Here is a 21,487-nt window from a genome sequence, read left to right as displayed (position 1 = left end):
TGTATACAATTGAACACACATCCATGCAATTTCCATAGAGAAACATTGGCAATGGAATGGCCTTACTGAAGAGCTCAGTGTCTTTCAATGTGGCACCATCATACGATGCCACATTTCCAACAATTCAGTTCATCAAATTTCTGCCCTGCTAGAGCTACCCAGGTCAACTGTAAGTGCTGTTATTGTGAACTGGAAATGTTTACGAGCAACAACAGCTCAGTCACGAAGTGGTAGGCCACACAAGCTCGCCGAGTGCTGAAGCGTGTAGAGTGTAAAAATTGGCTGTCCTCGGTTGCGACACTACCGAGTTCCAAACTGCCTCTGGAAGCAATGTCAGCACAAGAACTGTTAGTCTGGAGCTTCATGAAATGGGTTTCCATGGCCGAGCAGCCGCACACAAGCCTAAGATCACCATGCGCAATGCCAAGTGTCGGCTGGAGTGGTGTAAAGCTTGCCGCCATTGGACTCTGGAGCAGTGGAAACGCGTTCTCTGGAGTGATGAATCACGCTTCACCATCTGGCAGTCTGACGGACGAATCTGGGTTTGGCGGATGCCAGGAGAACGCTACCTGCCACAATGCATAGGGAGGAACAGAAGAGGGGCACTCTCGACCAGCTGGGAGTCCAAAAGTAAGTGGTCCATTTCAAAGCCCTAGATCCTTATATGAGATGAGTGAGCTAGTAGGAATATGGTGCCATTTGATACACCTTGAGATAAACAGGGGATATACTGACCTGGTGACAAGGTGGGTGCCCTTGGATGTTGACCAGGATCAGTTTACTGAAGTTAGACTTGTAGGTGAATCTCCCCACCGGGCACAGACATGAATTCAACATCTATTCCACATTGGTTCAACGTAATTTCATTGAAATAAGTACCTGTTGGCATTAAGGAGTAACAGTAGTACTGAACCTGAGTGACTGTATCTATGGGAACAACAGTAGTATTCAGACTGTAGCTGAGTGAGTGTATCTATGGGAAGAACAGTAGTATTCAGACTGTAGCTGAGTGAGTGTATCTATGGGAAGAACAGTAGTATTCAGACTGTACCTGAGTGAGTGTATCTATGGGAACAACAGTAGTATTGAGACTGTACCTGAGTGAGTTTATCTATGGGAACAACAGTTGTATTGAGACTGTACCTGAGTGAGTGTATCTATGGGAACAACAGTAGTATTCAGACTGTACCTAAGTGAGTGTAACTATGGGAACAACAGTAGTATTGAGACTGTAGCTGAGTGAGTGTAACTATGGGAAGAACAGTAGTATTGAGACTGTAGCTGAGTGAGTGTATCTATGGGAACAACAGTTGTATTGAGACTGTACCTGAGTGAGTGTAACTATGGAAACAACAGTAGTATTGAGACTGTAGCTGAGTGAGTGTAACTATGGGAACAACAGTAGTATTGAGACTGTAGCTGAGTGAGTGTATCTATGGGAACAACAGTTGTATTGAGACTGTACCTGAGTGAGTGTATCTATGGGAACAACAGTAGTATTGAGCCTTTCACCTCACCTCATTGTGCTCTGCTCAGCTTGTCATAGTTCATGTGGGGTTTCACTCTTCCCACTGCCTCGCCAGCCTCTCAGCTTGTCGTAGTTCATGTGGGGTTTCTCTCTTCCCACTGCCTCGCCAGCCTCTCAGCTTGTCGTAGTTCATGTGGGGTTTCTCTCTTCCCACTGCCTCGCCAGCCTCTCAGCTTGACAGCCGGGACAAAAGGTCAGGAGGATCAGTCAAAGTAAACGTACAGACACAGGGTGAATCTCCGCTCCAGTCATTACCACGATCCCGTCCTCCCCAATTAAGGTGCCACCAACCTCCTGTAGTGCTGACAGTATGTCATTTCCATGTAATAAATGCATATTGACAATTTAAAGTGGGACCCTTATTTTCATATATTTGTAATGAATAGGGGGTAGATCAGCTTTAATATTGTGGCTAGATTGTAGCTTCCATAAATGTAATTGGCTGCCTCATTTCCAATCTAAAGTGGGACCCTTAGTTTTGCTCCAATATGGTAATGAGAGTGATCTTATGGAGGAAGTACAGTTACACTGCATCTGTAAAATATCTTCATCATCATCATCATCATCACACTGAAGTCAGATATTCAAAAATACCTGTAAAGTTGTTTAATAATCCATTTGACCTCCTCTGTTATAATGTAACACAGTTATATTCCTTTTTACAAATGCCAAACCCTCCTATTCAGTTCGTACATCTTCCCAGTGAAGCAATGTGATTGAATCTTTCCTTGTTGAATGGCCTCCGATAATGCCGCTGAACCATCACGTGGTATTAGTAGTTAAATGTGAATTTAATGATGTCCAAATGTAGCACGACAAAACACAAAAGATATTGTGTGTTGTTAAAACAGGGTATGGCGTCGTTCCTGGTTTGTTAAAGGATGAGTGTATGATGAATAAAACAAACTCTTTCCCCGACTCTCCATCCTGTCTCCCTCCAAGCCACTCCTGCTCTCCTTCTATCTACCATCATCCCTCATTTCTCTTCCTTGTACATTAACAGAGATAGCTTAAAGTGAGTAAGAGGGATGGGATATGATGGGAGAACTGTGTAGATGATTCAGAGTAATGATTCCATAGTGTTTATGATTCAGGGTAATGATTCCATAGTGCAGCCTACCACCCTGCATCCCACTGCTGGCTTGCCTCTGAAGCTAAGCAGGATTGGTCCTGGTCAGTCCCTGAATGGGAGATTAGATGGTGTTGGAGGGCCAGTAGAAGGCACCCTTTCCTCCAGTCCAAAATAAATAAGATATACAATGTGTATATATGACCCAGGGCAATGCTTGGGGACATTACCCTGTGTAAGGTGTTGTCATTCAGATAGGACGTTAAACGGGTGTCCTGACTCTCGGTGGTCACTAAAGATTCCATGACACTTATTGTAAATGGGGTGGTTAGAGTGTTGGGCCAGTAAACGAAAGGTTGCGGCATCGAATCCCTGAGCTGACAAGGTAAAAATCTGTTGTTCTACCCCTGAACAAGGCAGTTAACCTAGTGTTCCCCAGTAGGCTGTCATTGTAAATAATACTTTTTTCTTAACTGACTTGCCTAGTTAAATAAAGGTAAAATAAAAATAAGAGCAGTTGTGTTAACTCCAGTATCCTGGCTAAATTCCCAATCTGATCATCCCCAGCTTCCAATTGGCTCATTCATCCCCAGTATTTATACCCCAGGTTGTTGTTGTAAATGAGAATGTGTTCTCAGTCAACTTACCTGGAAAATTAAGGGTGAAATAAAATATACGATTCAGATTAATGATTCTATAGTGTATATGATTCAGAGTAATGATTCTATAGTGTATATGATTCAGAGTAATGATTCTATAGTGTATATGATTCAGAGTAATATGTATATGATTCAGAGTAATGATTCTATAGTGTATATGATTCAGGGTAATGATTCCATAATGTATTTGAATGTTTTGCAGGACAGGAAAATTGTCCAATTCACACAATTATCAAAACAACACATGGCCATCCATTCTGCCTCTGATCTGGAGGACTCACTAAACACAAATGCATATTTTGTAAATTATGTCTGAGTGTTGGAGTGTGCCCCTGGCTATTCATACATTTTAAAAACAAGAAAATGGTGCAGCCTGCTTTGCTTAATAGAAGGAATTTGAAATGATTTATACTTTTACTTTTGATACCCAACTGTATTTTAGCAATTACATTTACTTTTGATACTTAACTATATTTACAACCAAATACTTTTAGACTTTTACTCAAGTAGTATTAAACTGGGTGACTTTTACTTTAGTAACTTTCTATTAAGGTATCTATACTTTTACTCAAGTATGACAATTGGATACTTTTTCCACCACTGGGCCCTGGTCAAAAGTACTACCTCGTATACAGTAAGGAATAGTGTGCCGTTATGGATGCTGCAGTAGCCTATATGTGAAAGGAGGATGGTGTGGGATGTGGGTCATGTATGATGTATGGGATGGGATGAGGGAATGTATGGGATGGGATGAGGGAATGTATGATGTATGGGATGGGATGAGGGAATGTATGGGATGGGATGAGGGAATGTATGATGTACGGGATGGGATGAGGGAATGTATGACGTATGGGATGGGATGAGGGAATGTATGACGTATGGGATGAGGGAATGTATGGGATGGGATGAGGGAATGTATGATGTACAGGATGGGGGTCATATACAGACAATGAGTTTAGTGGGACTGTCAATTCTCATCATGTGTGTGTGGGAGGCAAAGTGCAAGTCAGAATCTGTGTGTGTTTAACAGGACCTAGAGAGCTGTTTCTTTTTAGTTATTTAACTAGGCAAGTCAGTTAAGAACAAATTCTGCCTTGTTCAGGGGCAGAACGACAGATTTTTACCTCATCAGCTCAGGGATTCGATCTTGCAACCTTTCGGTTACTAATTCAACACTCTAACCACTAGGCTACCTGCCGCCCCAAGACAACTCCAAGCTAAAGATAATTAAATCAAACTTTATTTGTCACATGCACCGAATACAACAAGTGTAGACTTTACCATGAAATGCTTACTTACAAGCCCTTAATCTACAGTGCAGTTCAAGAAGAGTTAAGAAAATGTTTACCAAATAAACTAAAGTTAAAAATAAAAAGTAACACAATAAAATAACAAGAATGAGGCTATACACAGGGGGTACCGGTACCGAGTCAGTGTGCAGGGGTACAGGTTAGTCGAGGCAATTTGTACATGTAGGTATATGCATAGATAAACTGCGAGTAGCAGCAGTGTACAAAACAAATGGGGGGGGGTCAATATAAATAGTCCGGTGTCCATTTGATTAATTGTTCAGCAGTCTTATGGCTTGGGGGTAGAAGCTGTTAAGAAGCCTTTTGGTCCTAGACTTGGCGCTCCGGTACCGCTTGCTGTGCGGTAGCAGAGATCAGTCTATGACTTGGGTGACTGGAGTCTGACAATTTTATAGGCTTTCCTTTGACACCGCCTATTATATAGGTCCTGGATGGCAGGAAGCTTGGCCCCAGTGATGTACTGGGCCGTACGCACTACCCTCAGTAGCGCCTTGCGGTCAAATGCTGAGCAGTTGCCATACCAGGCAGTGATGCAACCGGTGAGGATGCTCGATGGTATCCTCCAAGCTAAAGCCACTTACAGCCAGAAGGCTTGAGGAACAGTTGTCTTCTCCTCCCTCTTTCCTTGGTCACATCCCAAATGGCACCATATTCCCTGTATAGTGCAGGCCCAATAGGGCCCTGGTCAAGAGTAGTGCACTACATAGGGAATAGGGTCCCATTTGGGACATGGCCACCTCTTTTTTCCTGCAGACTTCTCTGTCCCCTGTCTCGTTCTCTCTCCAGGGAGCTCTTTATTTATTATAATAATCGTTTTTGTTTTTCAATGTTACTAATCCTTTCATCTCGTGTCGACAAAATAATGAAACTCGTATGAAACTCAAGAGCCCAAAATGAGCCAGGTTAGGTGTGCATGTGTGGTCATAAAATGTTTTGACACTTTTTGATCACTGGTGCACATCACAAAGCATCATGGAACCTCAACTTTTCATTTGAATAGAATGTGTGTCTGGTGTCCCCCAGGGCTCTGTTCTAGGCCCTCTCCTATTCTCGCTATACACCAAGTCACTTGGCTCTGTTATATCCTCACATGGTCTCTCCTATCATTGCTATGCAGACGACACACAATTAATCTTCTCCTTTCCCCCTTCTGATAACCAGGCGGCGAATCGCATCTCTGCATGTCTGTCAGACATATCAGTGTGGATGACGGATCACCACCTCAAGCTGAACCTCAGCAAGACGGAGCTGCTCTTCCTCCCGGGGAAGGACTGCCCGTTCCATGATCTCGCCATCACGGTTGACAACTCCCTTGTGTCCGCCTCCCAGAGTGCTAAGAACCTTGGCGTGATCCTGGACAACACCCTGTCGTTCTCCACTAACATCAAGGCGGTGACCCGATCCTGTAGGTTCATGCTCTACAACATTCGCAGAGTACGACCCTGCCTCACACAGGAAGCGGCGCAGGTCCTAATCCAGGCACTTGTCATCTCCCGTCTGGATTACTGCAACTCGCTGTTGGCTGGGCTCCCTGCCTGTGCCATTAAACCCCTACAACTCATCCAGAACGCCGCAGCCCGTCTGGTGTTCAACCTTCCCAAGTTCTCTCACGTCACCCCGCTCCTCCGCTCTCTCCACTGGCTTCCAGTTGATGCTCGCATCCGCTACAAGACCATGGTGATTGCCTACGGAGCTGTGAAGGGAACGGCACCTCCATACCTTCAGGCTCTGATCAGGCCCTACACCCAAACAAGGGCACTGCGTTCATCCACCTCTGGCCTGCTCGCCTCCCTACCTCTGAGGAAGCACAGTTCCCGCTCAGCCCAGTCAAAACTGTTCGCTGCTCTGGCACCCCAATGGTGGAACAAGCTCCCTCACGACGCCAGGACAGCGGAGTCAATCACCACCTTCCGGAGACACCTGAAACCCCACCTCTTTAAGGAATACCTAGGATAGGATAAAGTAATCCTTCTAACCCCCCCCCCCCCTTAAAATATTTAGATGCACTATTGTAAAGTGGTTGTTCCACTGGATATCATAAGGTGAATGCACCAATTTGTAAGTCGCTCTGGGTAAGAGCATCTGCTAAATGACTTAAATGTAATGTAAATGTAATGTAACTGACACTGTAATTCCATTATAAAACAGCCTGTGAATGTGTCTGAGTATCTGTAATGCCACTGTTTGGTTTTCATTATTGTATTGTGATTTATTATGTTGTAGTAAACCGTTTTAAAAATATATATAAAAAATAAATAAGAGCCTAAAACACATTGAGATTTTCATACATCATGTCTTTATTGTGTGTAAACAAACTCTGATATGAGCATCATCAGCCAGGTTGTTGATTATTGGCATCATTAACATGATCAATATTGTACATAATATCATGATTAAAACATGATCATTATAATAAATAACAAGATATTTTAAAATACCTATTACTGCTACCGTCACAGTTCTGTCAAGCAGGGTAACCATCTCAAAGAGCTGTATGTGTATCCATCCGTTTGTCACTGTGTGTGTGTGTGTGTGTGTGTGTGTGTGTGTGTGTGTGTATATATATGTGTATCCATCTGTTTGTCACTGTGTGTGTGTGTAAAATGATGCCATTTGTGGTTTAAATGTTTGATTGTCTATATGTAAAATGAGGAATGCGTGTGTGTGTGTGTGTGTGTGTGTGTGTGTTTAAGATCTGGACACATATTCCTGTGTCCAGAGGGTTAATGTGTTAGTAAGTCAAATAACTAACAACTTTGCAGATTCCCGTTAAAATAAGTAACAAGGGTTGCAAAAATAACCCTATCGATTAACAAAACAAAAAATAAAAGTTCTCCAAGAATCAAATCATGTAGTGTTATGCACACAAGTGCAATATCGGCTTAGCAATAATTACTCTTACATGAACAACAACAAATATATTTACAATAAAAAAAAAAAAAAGAACATTGCTGTAAAAAGAAACCTATGACCACATCCGAACCACAGACAGCTTATATGGTTAGATGAAGTGTGTTTGAACATGCAGGTAGTGTGTATAGATTATCTTCAGCAACCGTTTCCTATTACCCTGACTGAATCCCCAACAGCACCCTACTCCCCATTTAGTGCACCACTAGAAGAGTAAGGGGTCTACAACAACCACAGCCTGCCTCTGTCACCAGGGCCTCATCATGGTACATTTAGTGTAGTAAGACCATAGAGTTGGATAGAGAGCACACTTGGTCCAAAGCCAGTTATTTCTAACATGGGCAGAGCCATGGTGGGCTTTCACCACCTTGAAGCTCTCTAGTACATCTCTAAGAGTTCCACTGACAGCTCATGTAAGCTAATAAATGGATAAGAATACAATATTAAACAAGAGCACAATAAAGAGATGATCAGATCACTTGTAACAAACTAGTGTATAAACTGAAGTCCTTGAGGAGAGATGCTTTTTCACGCTGGCTGCCTACCACTACAGTGACTCACAATACTCATATTTTGGTATGTAAGTGTGGGGAATGAGAGTGTGTGTGTATATGTATGTATGTATGTATGTATGTGTGTGTCCAGTCAAATTTCTCCAACTTCTTTAAGGCTTCTAAGTTGCTTTGGAACAAAGACGAACACTCCCACAGACAGATTACGCAGTATAAATATCGACTCCAACATACTGACAGACCTCACTCTGACGATGCCCTAGCAAGCAACCCAATAGGCAGCATATTCCCTATATAGTGCACTACTTCTGATCTTTGACCAGACTGAGCCCTGGTCACAAGTAGTGCACTATTTAGGGAATAGGGTGCCATTTGGGACACAGTCCTAACCTCCCTTCAAACCCAGCTCCATGTCTGGGAAAAGGAGGGTAATTTAGGTGGTGTTCACCTTACACTGGCCTCAATTTAGCTTAATTTGCCTTTCAACAACGCTTCAAGGGTTTTCCAAAACAAATGAATGAATCTCATGTAAAATGCCCCAAAAACAGAACATCTATTCAGGGTTGCGGAGGGACAGTCTTATCCGAGGGCTATGTCATCATTTAAGACTTGGTTCCACTCAGCCATGCCATGATAGGAGGCTCTGGTGTGGCTGCCAGCACCTGCCATAGATAGACTGGCCTAAGCAATGATTAAAACAGGGAAGGGAAAGTAGTTGAACATGTTAAAGCGAACTATTCATCAATTCATGAGTAATGTAGAAGTCAAGCTACTGCTCTTTTAGGAGTTTAGGATATTATTCATCATCCAGTTTGGAAACACAATGACAAAAGATTAAAGGGAAGGAGGGGAACTTCTTGTTTTGAGCTTCAGTTAAATAAATAAAAGGCTCCAGGTAGGGCTAGGCGATATGGCTTAAAAATCATATCTTATGGGCCATACACAATACACACCTAGATTGTTTATGTTCTCTAAGCTTTGTTGTACAATTAAAAAGGTCAAATACTCTACATTTCAAACAGTCAGAAATAATCTAATTAATTCAGGGCTCGTAAAATTAAATCTAGGCTAAATATGAGCCTACCACAATCATCAGACCCACTAACAACTTAATTATTTTAATAGTTTAACCTGCTTTTTTGAAAAAATGAAAATGCCCTTTTTGGTTAGAAATTTAACCAGAACCAAGTATAATACACATTCCCTAATAATGACCAACTTCTTGTAGCAGCATTATAGAAAATGAAACAAATGTCTCAAACAATCTCTCAAGCACAAGCCCACGTGCTAGTGAGTAGCCAACTAATCTCTATGTTTCAAGTTTAGCCAACTTGGATCTTCTAGCTAACAAGGCAAAACAATTGAATTGTTATGAACACACCCTTCTGTCCGTCTCCAATTGTTTGAACAGAATGCTAGTCTGTCCACTTTGTTCAGATGTGGAAATCAAGTGGCCTACCTCATCTCCTAAAGAGAACTAGTTAATATTGGGTGTTATGCTTATTGCACATTTATAAAAGCCAGACTAGACAGCTAGTATAACAGTAATGCCGCGCGCAACACGGAACTTTTATTTTCCAGAATAGATGTTCATTGATGTTCCCGTTTTAGTAGTGTCTGCTCTGCACGTAATTTGAGGAATTGAGACATAAAAAGGGTATCGTTGAAAAGGCTAACTTCTCCTCTTACAGTAAAAATAATGTTGCAATGTTTTTTGGTGTCCATATGACCGATTCTGTTGGACCAAACCACATATCAAGTTGAAACCGCTTGTCAGAGAGGTTGTTGTGTGACAGGGGGAGGGGCTTGGTGTGTGTGTGTAAACAGAGAGGAAGAGGCGAAGCGAGAAGTTTCGCTCACCAAAATAAGCCCAATGCGTTTCTATACCTAAGCTTATCGGCTGCCTTCCCGCCTTTGGGACAACGACTCCCATTGTTATAGCGGAGACATAAGCATCTCATCATTATATACAGATCTCTGGTGCAAATGGGAAGGTGCACAGCACAGAAGGAGCCGAGACCAACAAGACAACCTAAGAACAAGCAGACATAAACGCTCAGAAGAACAATATATAAACTAACTAGATTCTTGCGATACAGGCATTTGGAATAACGCGCAAAAACATCAAATTAATTTGATATATCGCCCAGCCCTACTCAAGGGTGAAGTTCACCCTAGGTACAGATCTAGGATCAGCGTCCCTTCCCACAATCCTGACCTTAACCATTAGTGGGGTAATTACAAAATTGACCCAAGATCAGCGTCTAGGAGCAACTTCACCCTACGCCTGTGTGTGTGTGTGTGTGTGTGTGTGTGTCTATGTGAAGTTCTGTAGGGGCTCACTAACAGGCATGCAGGCCCAGTATAGAGCCCGACCCAGGGTCAGGAGTACCAGCAGGATCAGCATGGCCCAGGAGGCATAGATGCCCCCGTAGGACTGGGCCTTCACCCACGTACCTGCCTACAAAACACAGAGAGGAAGAAGACTTAGAGACGCAGCATGTTACAAGGCTAAGGGTGGTGTGTTTGTGATAGGACTCTGACAGTGTGTCATGTAAAGTGTACAGCGGGTTTTTCCTAAGCTAAAAAAGGGCTTTGGTGATTTGGCGTGGCAGAGGCCATGGTTGTGAAACATGACGATATTATGCCTTTTTTAAACATTGTGTTCTTGGGGGTGTGTTTTTATTGTGAGGTCATCGCCTGGCGTGTCATGTAGACGAGCTTCAATGCCATACAACTCTCCTTCCGTGGCCTCCAACTGCTCTTAAACGCAAGTAAAACTAAATGCATGCTATTCAATCGATCACTGCCCGCACCTGGCCGCACGTCCAGCATCACTAGTCTGGACGGCTCTGACTTAGAATACGTGGACAACTACAAATACCTGGATGTCTGGTTAGACTGTAAACTCTCCTTCCAGACTCACATTAAGCATCTCCAATCCAAAATTAAATCTAGAATCGGCTTCCTATATTGCAACAAAGCATCCTTCACTCATGCTGCCAAACATGCCCTCGTAAAACTGACCATCCTACCGATCCTCAACTTCAGTGATGTCATCTATAAAATAGCCTCCAACACTATCACAGTACCATCCGTTTTGTCACCAAAGCCCCATATACTACCCACCACTGCGACCTGTACGCTCTCATTGGTTGGCCCTCGCGTCATACTCGTCGCCAAAACCACTGGCTCCAGGTCATCTATAAGTCTTTGCTAGGTAAACCCCGCCTTATCTCAGCTCACTGGTCTCCATAGCAGCAACCACCCGTAGCACGCGCTCCAGCAGGTATATTTCACTGGTCACCCCCAAAGTCAATTCATCCTTTGGTCGTCTTTCCTTCCAGTTCTCTGCTGCCAATGACTGGAACGAACTGCAAAAATCACTTAAGCTGGAGTCTCATATCTCCCTCCCTAGCTTTAAGCACCAGCTGTCAGAGCAGCTCACAGATCACTGCACATAGCCCATCTACCTCATCCCCATACCATATTTATTTATTTATTTATCTTGCTCCTTTGCACCCCAGTATCTCTACTTGCACATTCATCTTCTGCACATCTACCATTCCAGTGTTTAATTGCTATATCGTAATTACTTCGCCACCATGGCCTATTTATTGCCTTAACTCCCTTATCTTACCTCATTTGCACTCACTGTATATATACTTTTTGTTCTTTTTTTCCTACTGTATGTTTTGTTTATTCCATGTGTAACTGTGTTGTATGTGTTGAATTGCTATGTTTTATCTTGGCCAGGTCGCAGTTGTAAATGAGAAGTTGTTGTCAACGAGCCTACCTGGTTAAATAAAGATGTAGAGCGGACAGGGTGTACTCACCACCAGACCAGCAGTGGAGATGCTGAAAAGCAAGCATAGTAGAACACACCACAAGCTCCGCCTTCGAGGGTACCTCTGACCAATAGAGGAGCTGCATGTCGAAGGGCGTGACAAAAGAGAAGGGGAAAAGTTTTTTTTTATTACATGAAATATAACCAGAAAAATTGGTGTGACTTGCTTCGGCTGTCCAAAAGCATTTTTATGGTAAATGGAAGAACTTCATAGGTTTAACTTATTAGTTGATGAAGCCAGTCACACTAACAAAGGTTACGTAAGAGTCACTGAGCTCAGACTTGAGATGTTGCACACAAGACCGTAAGGAGCTTATGCTGAAGACTGATGGTATGGGAATCTGACCGACTGACAACTGCCTACAGCTCACAAGGGGACACATACATATTTCAAATATACTATGAAGAACATCAGTGGAGGCTGGTGTGGAAAGGACAACTCATAATAATAGCTGGAATGGAATCAAACACATGGAAAGCATACGTTTGAAAAGTTCCATAAATTCGTTTTAATCTTTACTAGGAGTCTGTCCTCTGATTTTAAGTGCCACCAGCCACCACTGAAGGACTTCATCTTGAGCTTAATTGTGGTATAAGCACAGATGGACTCAGCTGTATTGACCGAGCAGCCTATGGACAGAGAAACCAATAGGTACTCACACTTTCCTGCAGTGTGGGCACCTGGCGAGTGTCCTGTCAGTAAACTCTGTCCACTGAAATACAAGACACTCATGTAAATATAAAATATTATACAGTATGTCAATTCATTAGTCCAGTAGAGTATTATCCATGTTAGCAACACTCAAGAATTCCTGGCCTTCATAACAGCTTTGGTGTACACTGTGGCTCTTTCTCAAATCATCTTTCCTAGATTCCTTTTCCCTTGCATCCTTCTGAAAACGCATTGGACAAGAAGGTCTAAGGGGGAGGAACCTTCTCCTTAACAATCAAGGAGAGAGGAATCATGGAATGACTCATTGAGATAGAGCCTATATACACATACACACTGGCTTTGAGAGAGGTGAAGGGTCGTACCAGGAAAGTGTTGTTGCAGTGTCCACAGGATACGCGAGCTCCGGCCGGCTGGGGTTCAGGGCTGGCTGGACCAGGGTGGACTGGACCCAGGTTTATTATCCTCTTACTGGGGAGCACAATCACATAAACTCACTGTTCAGTCTAAGTCAGTATTACTAGCTAGGTTCAAATACAACAGCGTTACCACACAGGAAAACAAACGTAAAATGAGTCATTTAGCAGATCTTATCCAGAGTGCATTCCACTGACTATAGTAGGGAAAAACAACCAAACAGTCATTGCAAGTAGACCCTTTTTCCAAATAGCCGTTATCATAGTCAGTGCCAGGAATCAGAGAAAAAACAGCAACCACTTCCCTCGCTGTTCAGTCTAAGTCAGTATTACTAGCTAGGTTTAAATGCAACTGAGCGCAAGTTCCATACCGGTCAACGAACTTATCTAGGAGCCTGGGTTAGCCTAACGCAGCCCTTGACGCACTAGTATCAGTGTGAATTAAGGGGTTTCAAATGCTGTATCAACTGTATTCACCAAGTAGACAACATGCCACCTGGACAAACTCTTCATATCCAGGCAGTGGTTACGTTCGAAGTGGCACCCTATTCCCTATATAGTGCACTACTTTTGACCAGGGCCCATATGGCTCTGGTTAAAAGTAGTGCATTATTATAGGGAATAGGGTGCCATTTCGGTCATATGGTGCAGTCGGAAAGTATTCAGACCCCTTCCCCTTTTCCACATTTTGTTATGTTACAGCCTTATTCTAAAATTGATGAAATTACTTTTTACCCCCCACAATGACAAAGAGAAAAACAGGTTTAGACATTTTTGCAAATAAGAAACTGAAATAGGTAAATAAGGTAAGTATTCAGACCCTTTGCTATGAGACTCGAAATTGAGCTCAGGTGCATCTGTGGTAAATTTAATTGATTGGACATAATTTGGAAAGGCACACACACCTGTCTATATAAAAAAGGTCCCACAGTTGACAACGCATATCAGAGCAAAAACCAAGCCATGAGGTCAAAGGAATTGTATTTGCCATATATTTTTCAACTGTGCTGTGAAGTTTCAAAAGTTCTGAACCTTTCTATTCCAACAGTTTCTACTGATTGTAAATTTTATTTTTTTTTGATAAAAATGATTATATTATTGATCAATGGACTTTTCAAATCACTCAGCAGGGCTATTTGCATAGTTAACACCAGGTAAATGTTGCAATTTTTCGGCCTATCTTGAACCTGCGACCAAACAAGTGCATTCGGAAAGAATTCAGACCTCTTTACTTTTTCCACATTGTTACATTAGTCTTATTCTAAAATGTATTAAAATTGAGAGAGGGGGGGGGAACGACGACAATCTACACCCAATAACAAAGCAGAAACAGGTTTAGTAATTTTTGCAAATTTATCAAATACATTTACATAAGTATCCATTGATCATCCTTGAGATGTTTCTACCACAGTTGGAGTCCACCTGTGGTAAATTCAACTGATTGGATTTGGAAAGGCACACACACCTGTCAATATAAGGTCCCACACTTGACAGTGCATGTCAGAGAAGAAACCAAGCCACGTGGTCAACGGAATTGTCCGTAGAGCTCCGAGACAGGATTCTGGCAAGGTACAGATCTGGGGAAGGGTACAAAAAAATAAATAAAAATAAAAAAAATAAAAAAAAGTCTGCAGATTGAAGTTCACCAAGAACCCAGTGGCCTCCACCATTCTTAAATCAAAGAAGTTAGGAACCACTAAGATTCTTCCTACAGCTGGCCACCTGGCAAAACAGAGCAATCGAGGGAGAAGGGCCTTGGTCAGGAAAGTGACCAAGAACCCAATGGTCACTCTGACAGAGCTCTAGAGTTCCTCTGTGGAGATAAAAGAACCTTCCAGAAGGACAACCATCTCTGCAGCACGCCATCAAAATCAGGCCTTTATCAAAGAGTGGCCAGACGGAAGCCCCTCCTCAGTAAAAGGCACATGACAGCCCACTTGGAGTTGCCAAAAAGACATTTTTTGGTACCCTTCCCCAGATCTGTACTTTAACACAATCCTGTCTCGGAGCTCTACAGACAATTACGTCGAGCTCATGGCTTGGTTTTTGCTCTGACATGCACTGTCAACTGTGGGATCTTTACATATACAGGTGTGTGCCTTTCCAAATCATGTCCAATCAATTGAATTTACAACAGGTGGACTCCAAATCAAGTTGTAGAAATATCTCAAGCATGATCAATGAAAACAGAATGCAACGGAGCTCAATTGCAAGTCTCATAGCAAAGGGACTGAATACTTAAGTAAATAAGGTATTTCAATTTTTTTTATTTATAATACATTTGCAAAAATGTCTAAAAACCTGTTTCCACTTCATCATTATGGGGTATTGTGTGAGATTAATTAAATAAACCATTTCCTCATCAATATTAGAACAAGGCTGTAACGTAACAAAATGTGGAAAAAGGGAAGGGGTCTGAATACTTTTCGAATGCACTGTATATCAATTATTTAAATGGTCCGACCGCATTCTGTCCCCCATTAAATATTTTGGTGCCAGAGATAATGACATAAGAAAGTAGTCAAGACGACTAGCTTGATTGAGCCTCCGCCATGTATATCTCACTAGGTCAGGGTATTAAACCTCCTCCATGTATATCTCACTAGGTCAGGGTATTAAACCTCCTCCATGTATATCTCACTAGGTCAGGATATTAAACCTCCTCCATGTATCTCTCACTAGGTCAGGGTATTAAACCTCCTCCATGTATATCTCACTAGGTCAGGATATTAAACCTCCTCCATGTATATCTCACTAGGTCAGGATATTAAACCTCCTCCATGTATCTCTCACTAGGTCAGGGTATTAAACCTCCTCCATGTATCTCTCACTAGGTCAGGGTATTAAACCTCCTCCATGTATATCTCACTAGGTCAGGGTATTAAACCTCCTCCATGTATATCTCACTAGGTCAGGGTATTAAACCTCCTCCATGTATATCTCACTAGGTCAGGGTATTAAACCTCCTCCATGTATATCTCACCAGGTCAGGGTATTAAACATCCTCCATGTATATCTCACTAGGTCAGGGTATTTAAGCCTCCATATATGCACTAGTACCAAAATGTCCATAATATTTGTTATTTCCTTAAGGCCATGAGGGTAATCATTTGTAGTGTGATTTCCTTTAAGGTCCATTGATGTACTTAAAACCGTATTATAAACTCACCATAATAATTAAGTCATGTATTGCTCGAGATATATATAAGTCGGAAGTTTACATACACTTAGGTTTGAGTCATTAAAAATTGTTGTTCAACCACTCCACAAATTCCTTGTTAACAAACTATAGTTTTGGCAATTCGGTTAGGACATCTACTTGGTGGATGACAAGTAATTGTTCCAACAATTGTTTACAGACAGATTATTTCACTTATAATTCACTGTCACAATTCCAGTGGGTCAGAAGTTTACATACACAAGATTGATTAAACAGCATGGAAAATTAAAGAAAATGATGTCATGGCTTTAGAAGCTTCTGATAGGCTAATTGACATCATTTAAGTTAATTGGAGGTGTAACTGTGGAAGTATTTCAAGGCCTACCTTCTAACTAAGTACCTCGTCGCTTGACATCATGGGAAAATCTAAAGAAATTAGCCAAGACCTCAGAAAAGAAATTGTAGACCTCCACAAGTCTGGTTCATCCTTGGGAGCAATTTCCAAAACGCCTGAAGGTACCATGTTCATCTGTACAAACAATAGTATACAAGTATAAACAACATGGGACCACGCAAACGTCATACCACTCAGGAAGGAGACGCATTCTATCTCCTAGAGATGAACATACTTTGGTGCGAAAAGTGCAAATCAATCCCAGAACAACAGCAAAGGACCTTGTGAAGATGCTGGAGGAAACGGGTACAAAGTATCTATATCTACAGTAAAACGAGTCCTATATCGACATAACCTGAAAGGCCGCTCAGCAAGGAAGAAGCCACTGCTCCAAAACCACCATAAAAAAGCCAGACTACAGTTTGCAATTAAACATGGAGACAAAGATCGTATTTTTGGAGAAATGTCCTCTGGTATGATGAAACAAAAATAGAACTGTTTGGCCATAATGACCATTATGTTAGGAGGAAAAAGGGGGAGGCTTGCAAGCCGAAGAACACCATCCCAACCGTGAAGCATGGGGGTGGCAGCATCATGTTGTGGGGGTGCTTTGCTGCAGGAGGGACTGGTGCACGTCACAAAATAGATGGCATCATGAGGGAGGAAAATTATGTGGATATATTGAAGCAACATCTCAAGACATCAGTCAGGAAGTTAAAGCTTGGTCGCAAATGGGTCTTCCAAATGGACAATGACCCCAAGCATACTTCCAAAGTTGTGGCAAAATGGCTTAAGGACAACAAAGTCAAGGTATTGGAGTGACCATCACAAAGCCCTGACCTCAATCCTATAGAAAATTTGTGGGCAGAACTGAAAAAGCGTGTGCGAGCAAGAAGGCCTACAAACCTGACTCAGTTACACCAGCTCTGTCAGGAGGAATGGGCCAAAATTCACCCAACTTATTGTGGGAAGCTTGTGGAAGGCTACCCAAAACATTTGACCCAAGTTAAACAATTTACACTCAATTAGTATTTGGTAGCATTGCCTGTATGTAAACTTCTGACACTCTGGGAATGTGATGAAAGAAATAAAAGCTGAAAGAAATACCTCTACTATTATTCTGACATTTCCCATTCTTAAAATAAAGTGGTGATCCTAACTGAACTAAAACATGGAATTTTTCCTGGGATTTAATGTCAGGAATTGTGAAAAACTTAGTTCAAATGTATTTGGCTAAGGTGTATGTAAACTTCCGACTTCGACTGCATGCATGCATGTACAGTCATGGCCAAAAGTCTTGAGAATGACAAATATTAATTTCCAAAGTTTGCTGCTTCAGTGTCTAGATATTTTTGTCAGATGTTACTATGAAATAATGATGTATAATTACAAGCATTTCATAAGTGTCAAAGGCTTTTATTGACAATTACATGAAGTTGATGCAGAGTCAATATTTGCAGTGCTTACCCTTCTTTTTCAAGACCTCTGCAATCCGCCCTGGCATGCTGTCAATTAACTTCTGGGCCACATCCTGACTGATGGCAGCCCATTCTTGCATAATCAATGCTTGGAGTTTGTCAGAATTTGTGGGTTTTTGTTTGTCCACCTGCCTCTTGAGTATTGACCAAGTTCTCAATGGGATTAAGGTCTGGGGAGTTTCCTGGCCATGGACCCAAAATATCGATATTTTGTTCCCCGAGCCACTTAGTTATCGCTTTTGCCTTATGGCAAGGTGCTCCATCATGCTGGAAACGCCATTGTTCGTCACCAAACTGTTCCTGGATGGTTGGGAGAAGTTGCTCTCGGAGGATGTGTTGGTACCATTCTTTATTCATGGCTGTGTTCTTAGGCAAAATTGTGAGTGAGCCCACTCCCTTGGCTGTGAAGCAACCCCACACATGAATGGTCTCAGGATGCTTTACTGTTGGCATGACACAGGACTGATGGTAGCGCTCACCTTGTCTTCTCCTGACAAGCATTTTTTCCAGATGCCCCAAACAATCAGAAAGGGGATTCATCAGAGAAAAATGACTTTACCCCAGTCCTCAGCAGTCCATTCCCTGTACCTTTTGCAGAATATCTGTCTGTCCCTAACGTTTTTCCTGGAGAGAAGTGGCTTCTTTGCGGCCCTTCTTGACACCAGGCCATCCTCCAAAGGTCTTTGACTCACTATGCGTGCAGATGCACTCACACCTGCCTGCTGCCATTCCTGAGCAAACTTTAAGAGACGGTCCTGGCTCTTGCTGGACTTTCTTGGGCGCCCTGCAGCCTTCTTCACAACAATTGAACCGCTCTCCTTGAAGTTCTTGATGATCCGATAAATGGTTGATTTAGGTGCAATCTTACTGGCAGCAATATCCTTGCCTGGGAGGCCCTTTTTGTGCAAAGCAATGATGACGGCACATGTTTCCTTGCAGGTAACCATGTTTGACAGAGGAAGAACAATGATTCCATGCACCACCCTCCTTTTGAAGCTTCCAGTCTGTTATTCGAACTCAATCAGCATGACAGCGTGATCTCCAGCCATGTCCTCGTCAACACTCACCTGTGTTAACGAGGGAATCACTGACATGATGTCAGCTGGTTCTTTTGTGGCAGGGCTGAAATGCAGTGGAAATGTTTTTGGGGGATTCAGTTCATTTGCATGGCAAAGAGGGACTTTGCAATTCATCTGATCACTCTTCATAACATTCTGGCGTATATGCAAATTGCCATCATACAAACTGAGGCAGCAGACTGAAAATTTATATTTGTGTCATTCTCAAAACTTTTGGCCATGACTGTATGTATGCATTTATTTATTTTTTAAAGCAGCGTGGACCATCATTATTTGGACAGTAGATTAATGAGCCAAATCTGTTTATGGTCCAATATCATATTTAAAAGGATCCACCTTATTTGCAAATCTGTTTGAACAGTTTGCACATTCGGATCGAAATTGTTCATTAATATCATCACCCCTTTTTGGTTTCTAAATATATAAAAATTAGCCCCCCTACCAGTAGGGGCGGGGACAGGCGATCCTCTGAGAGGTGACTTTGCAGATGAGTAGACAGTTACAGGGACAGCGGACATACTTCTTCCCTGCTGGTGCATTCTTGATTGGCTACAGAGGGAGACAGAGACACACAAGAGGAGGAATAGGACGAGGAGGAGGAATAGGATGAGAGGAAGAGGAGAGGGAGAGGAAGGAAGAGAGGAAGGAAGAGGGGGAACAAGCCAAACAAGATGAACAAGAAGTCATTATCAGGGTACCATTTTGCACGCAACCTAAATGAACACGCAGGTAGATGTAAGGTACACATAGGGCTCTGTTCAGAAGTAGTGCACTACACAGTGAACATTTGAGACGCAACCTAAATGAACATGCAGGCAGTAAACACTAAACAGGTTAGCCACCGTAGCCTCGTTGCAGACCCCACACTTGACCACATGCTGGTGGAGCTTCCCCTCCACGCTGATGAGGCTTTGACACACCCTACAGCTGATGACTGGCGCGCTGCCACTCTCTGGGGAGGTGAGGGGGGAGTACGGAGGAGGGTCCTCCCCCAGGAGCACTGAGGGCTGGGTGGGGCTGGGGAAGGGAGGGAAGCCTGAAATACAGAGAGGGAGGCACATTTAAAATGTTGGTCATTTTAGCTGACACTCTTATTCAGAGCAACTTGCATTCAACTAACTAAGGCCTTAACAAAATGTACACATAGTGGCAGAGTAGTGCACTGCCGCTGAAACAAGAAAGAGTTACACACAGAATTTGAGGCTGGAGTTCCAGCTGAAAAGGAGCTTGATAAAAGGACTGCAGGGACTTCTCTCTCTCACTCCATGTGTATGGAACTTAACATAATTGTAGTACGATTGACAGAAATCAGCAGTTACCACTATACAAATAACTTCAAATAAATAAGTTGTTTGTAAATAAATACATTAAAAAGGCATATTGTGAACACCTGTTTTACCCCCAACTCATGCCATTGTTCTAATATGTAGGTAAGTACAGTAGCCCCTCCCAATTACTGTCTCCGTTGGTCGTCGTCTTATATTGCAGTAATTATGAGCTTCCCTAGTGGCCCAGAGCGGTGTCAATCAAATCAGGTGTTTTGGTTACATACAACAGAGATTTGCAAACTAGCTAGCTAGACATCACTGGCGGTATATCTTCAAATAACTATAGAAATATTACACTACTAGCTATAATTTTATAATAGGCCACCAACATATCTCAGAATTACCAACAATATTATAACACGTGGAATATTGCATACTATACTGAGCAATTAGCTAGTTGGGCTACTTAGCCAGCTAGCCATCTTTGGGTAGACAGTTATAGTTAGTTCCATACATAAAACGCAAAACATCATGGGCGTTTCTGTTTAGTACAACCCTGAAACTATGATGACTAGCCAACAAAATGCAGAAAAAGCCAAACCGTTACAAAAATCGAGCCAATTAGCTGTCCAGGTGACTAGCTAGTTATTCAGTTTGATGGGCGTAGCAGGCAGCTAACCGCTAGTTAGCTAGCTAACAGGCATGCTTGCATCAACAGCTGGCTAGCAACCACGATTCACTCCCCAGATACTAACTGTCCATGTAGATACCAAGAAAGCAACCTTTCGTGCTCTTGACTATCTGCAAATCATAGGGACCGACGCTTTGGCTAGGTAGGAGAGCATCCATGGATACTCACTTTGTGGTTTATTTGGTAGACCATAGGGAGCCGAGCCTGGTGACACTCCGCCGACAAGAGCACCATCTCCAAGATCTGCTAGTAACGGGGACCTCTCACCGTCCGCCATACCGAGAGCAAAGGCGTGGGAGGAGCAGAACCGTGCAGCGCAATGATATGGAGCCGTTATATTGTTGTGTCCAGGATTTTGTCTGAAACGTATGCGTCACATGATCACACGTTCGCCGCTGTGACTGTCAGACCATGCACACTTCCCCATAATTGGTCAACACAGCCCACAACTGCCTATGATAACACAGCATATTGCATAGTAACAAACAAGAATGGT

General features: G+C 42.6%; 1 protein-coding gene across 1 annotated transcript; it reads right to left on the bottom strand.

The window, feature by feature from the left end:
* Positions 1-6,839: 6,839 nt before the first annotated feature.
* On the bottom strand, positions 6,840-21,404 carry LOC106569577 (type I phosphatidylinositol 4,5-bisphosphate 4-phosphatase-A). The gene is made up of 7 exons (XM_014141070.3): positions 21,160-21,404; positions 19,875-20,068; positions 19,475-19,581; positions 12,871-12,976; positions 12,496-12,548; positions 11,825-11,915; positions 6,840-10,449 (listed from the first exon to the last, which is right to left on the bottom strand). Exons 1-7 carry the CDS (start codon positions 21,266-21,268, stop codon positions 10,306-10,308), a joined length of 804 nt encoding a protein of 267 aa, XP_013996545.1. The 5' UTR covers positions 21,269-21,404; the 3' UTR covers positions 6,840-10,305.
* Positions 21,405-21,487: the final 83 nt, after the last annotated feature.

The sequence above is a fragment of the Salmo salar genome, chromosome 14 (genome assembly GCF_965601325.2).
Source record: "Salmo salar chromosome 14, fSalSal1, whole genome shotgun sequence".
Classification (NCBI taxonomy): domain Eukaryota; kingdom Metazoa; phylum Chordata; class Actinopteri; order Salmoniformes; family Salmonidae; genus Salmo; species Salmo salar.
This window is presented reverse-complemented; position numbering and strand designations above follow the sequence as displayed.

Bases quoted from the DNA above. Each gene is read 5' to 3' on its own strand.
- LOC106569577 (XM_014141070.3), bottom strand. From the start codon at position 21,268: ATGGCGGACGGTGAGAGGTCCCCGTTACTAGCAGATCTTGGAGATGGT. The intron at 19,582-19,874 runs GTGGCTAACCTG...CTCCCTCTGTAG, and splicing joins GGGTCTGCAACGAGGCTACG to CCAATCAAGAATGCACCAGC. The intron at 11,916-12,495 runs GTGAGTACCTAT...TTCGACATGCAG, and splicing joins TGCCCACACTGCAGGAAAGT to CTCCTCTATTGGTCAGAGGT.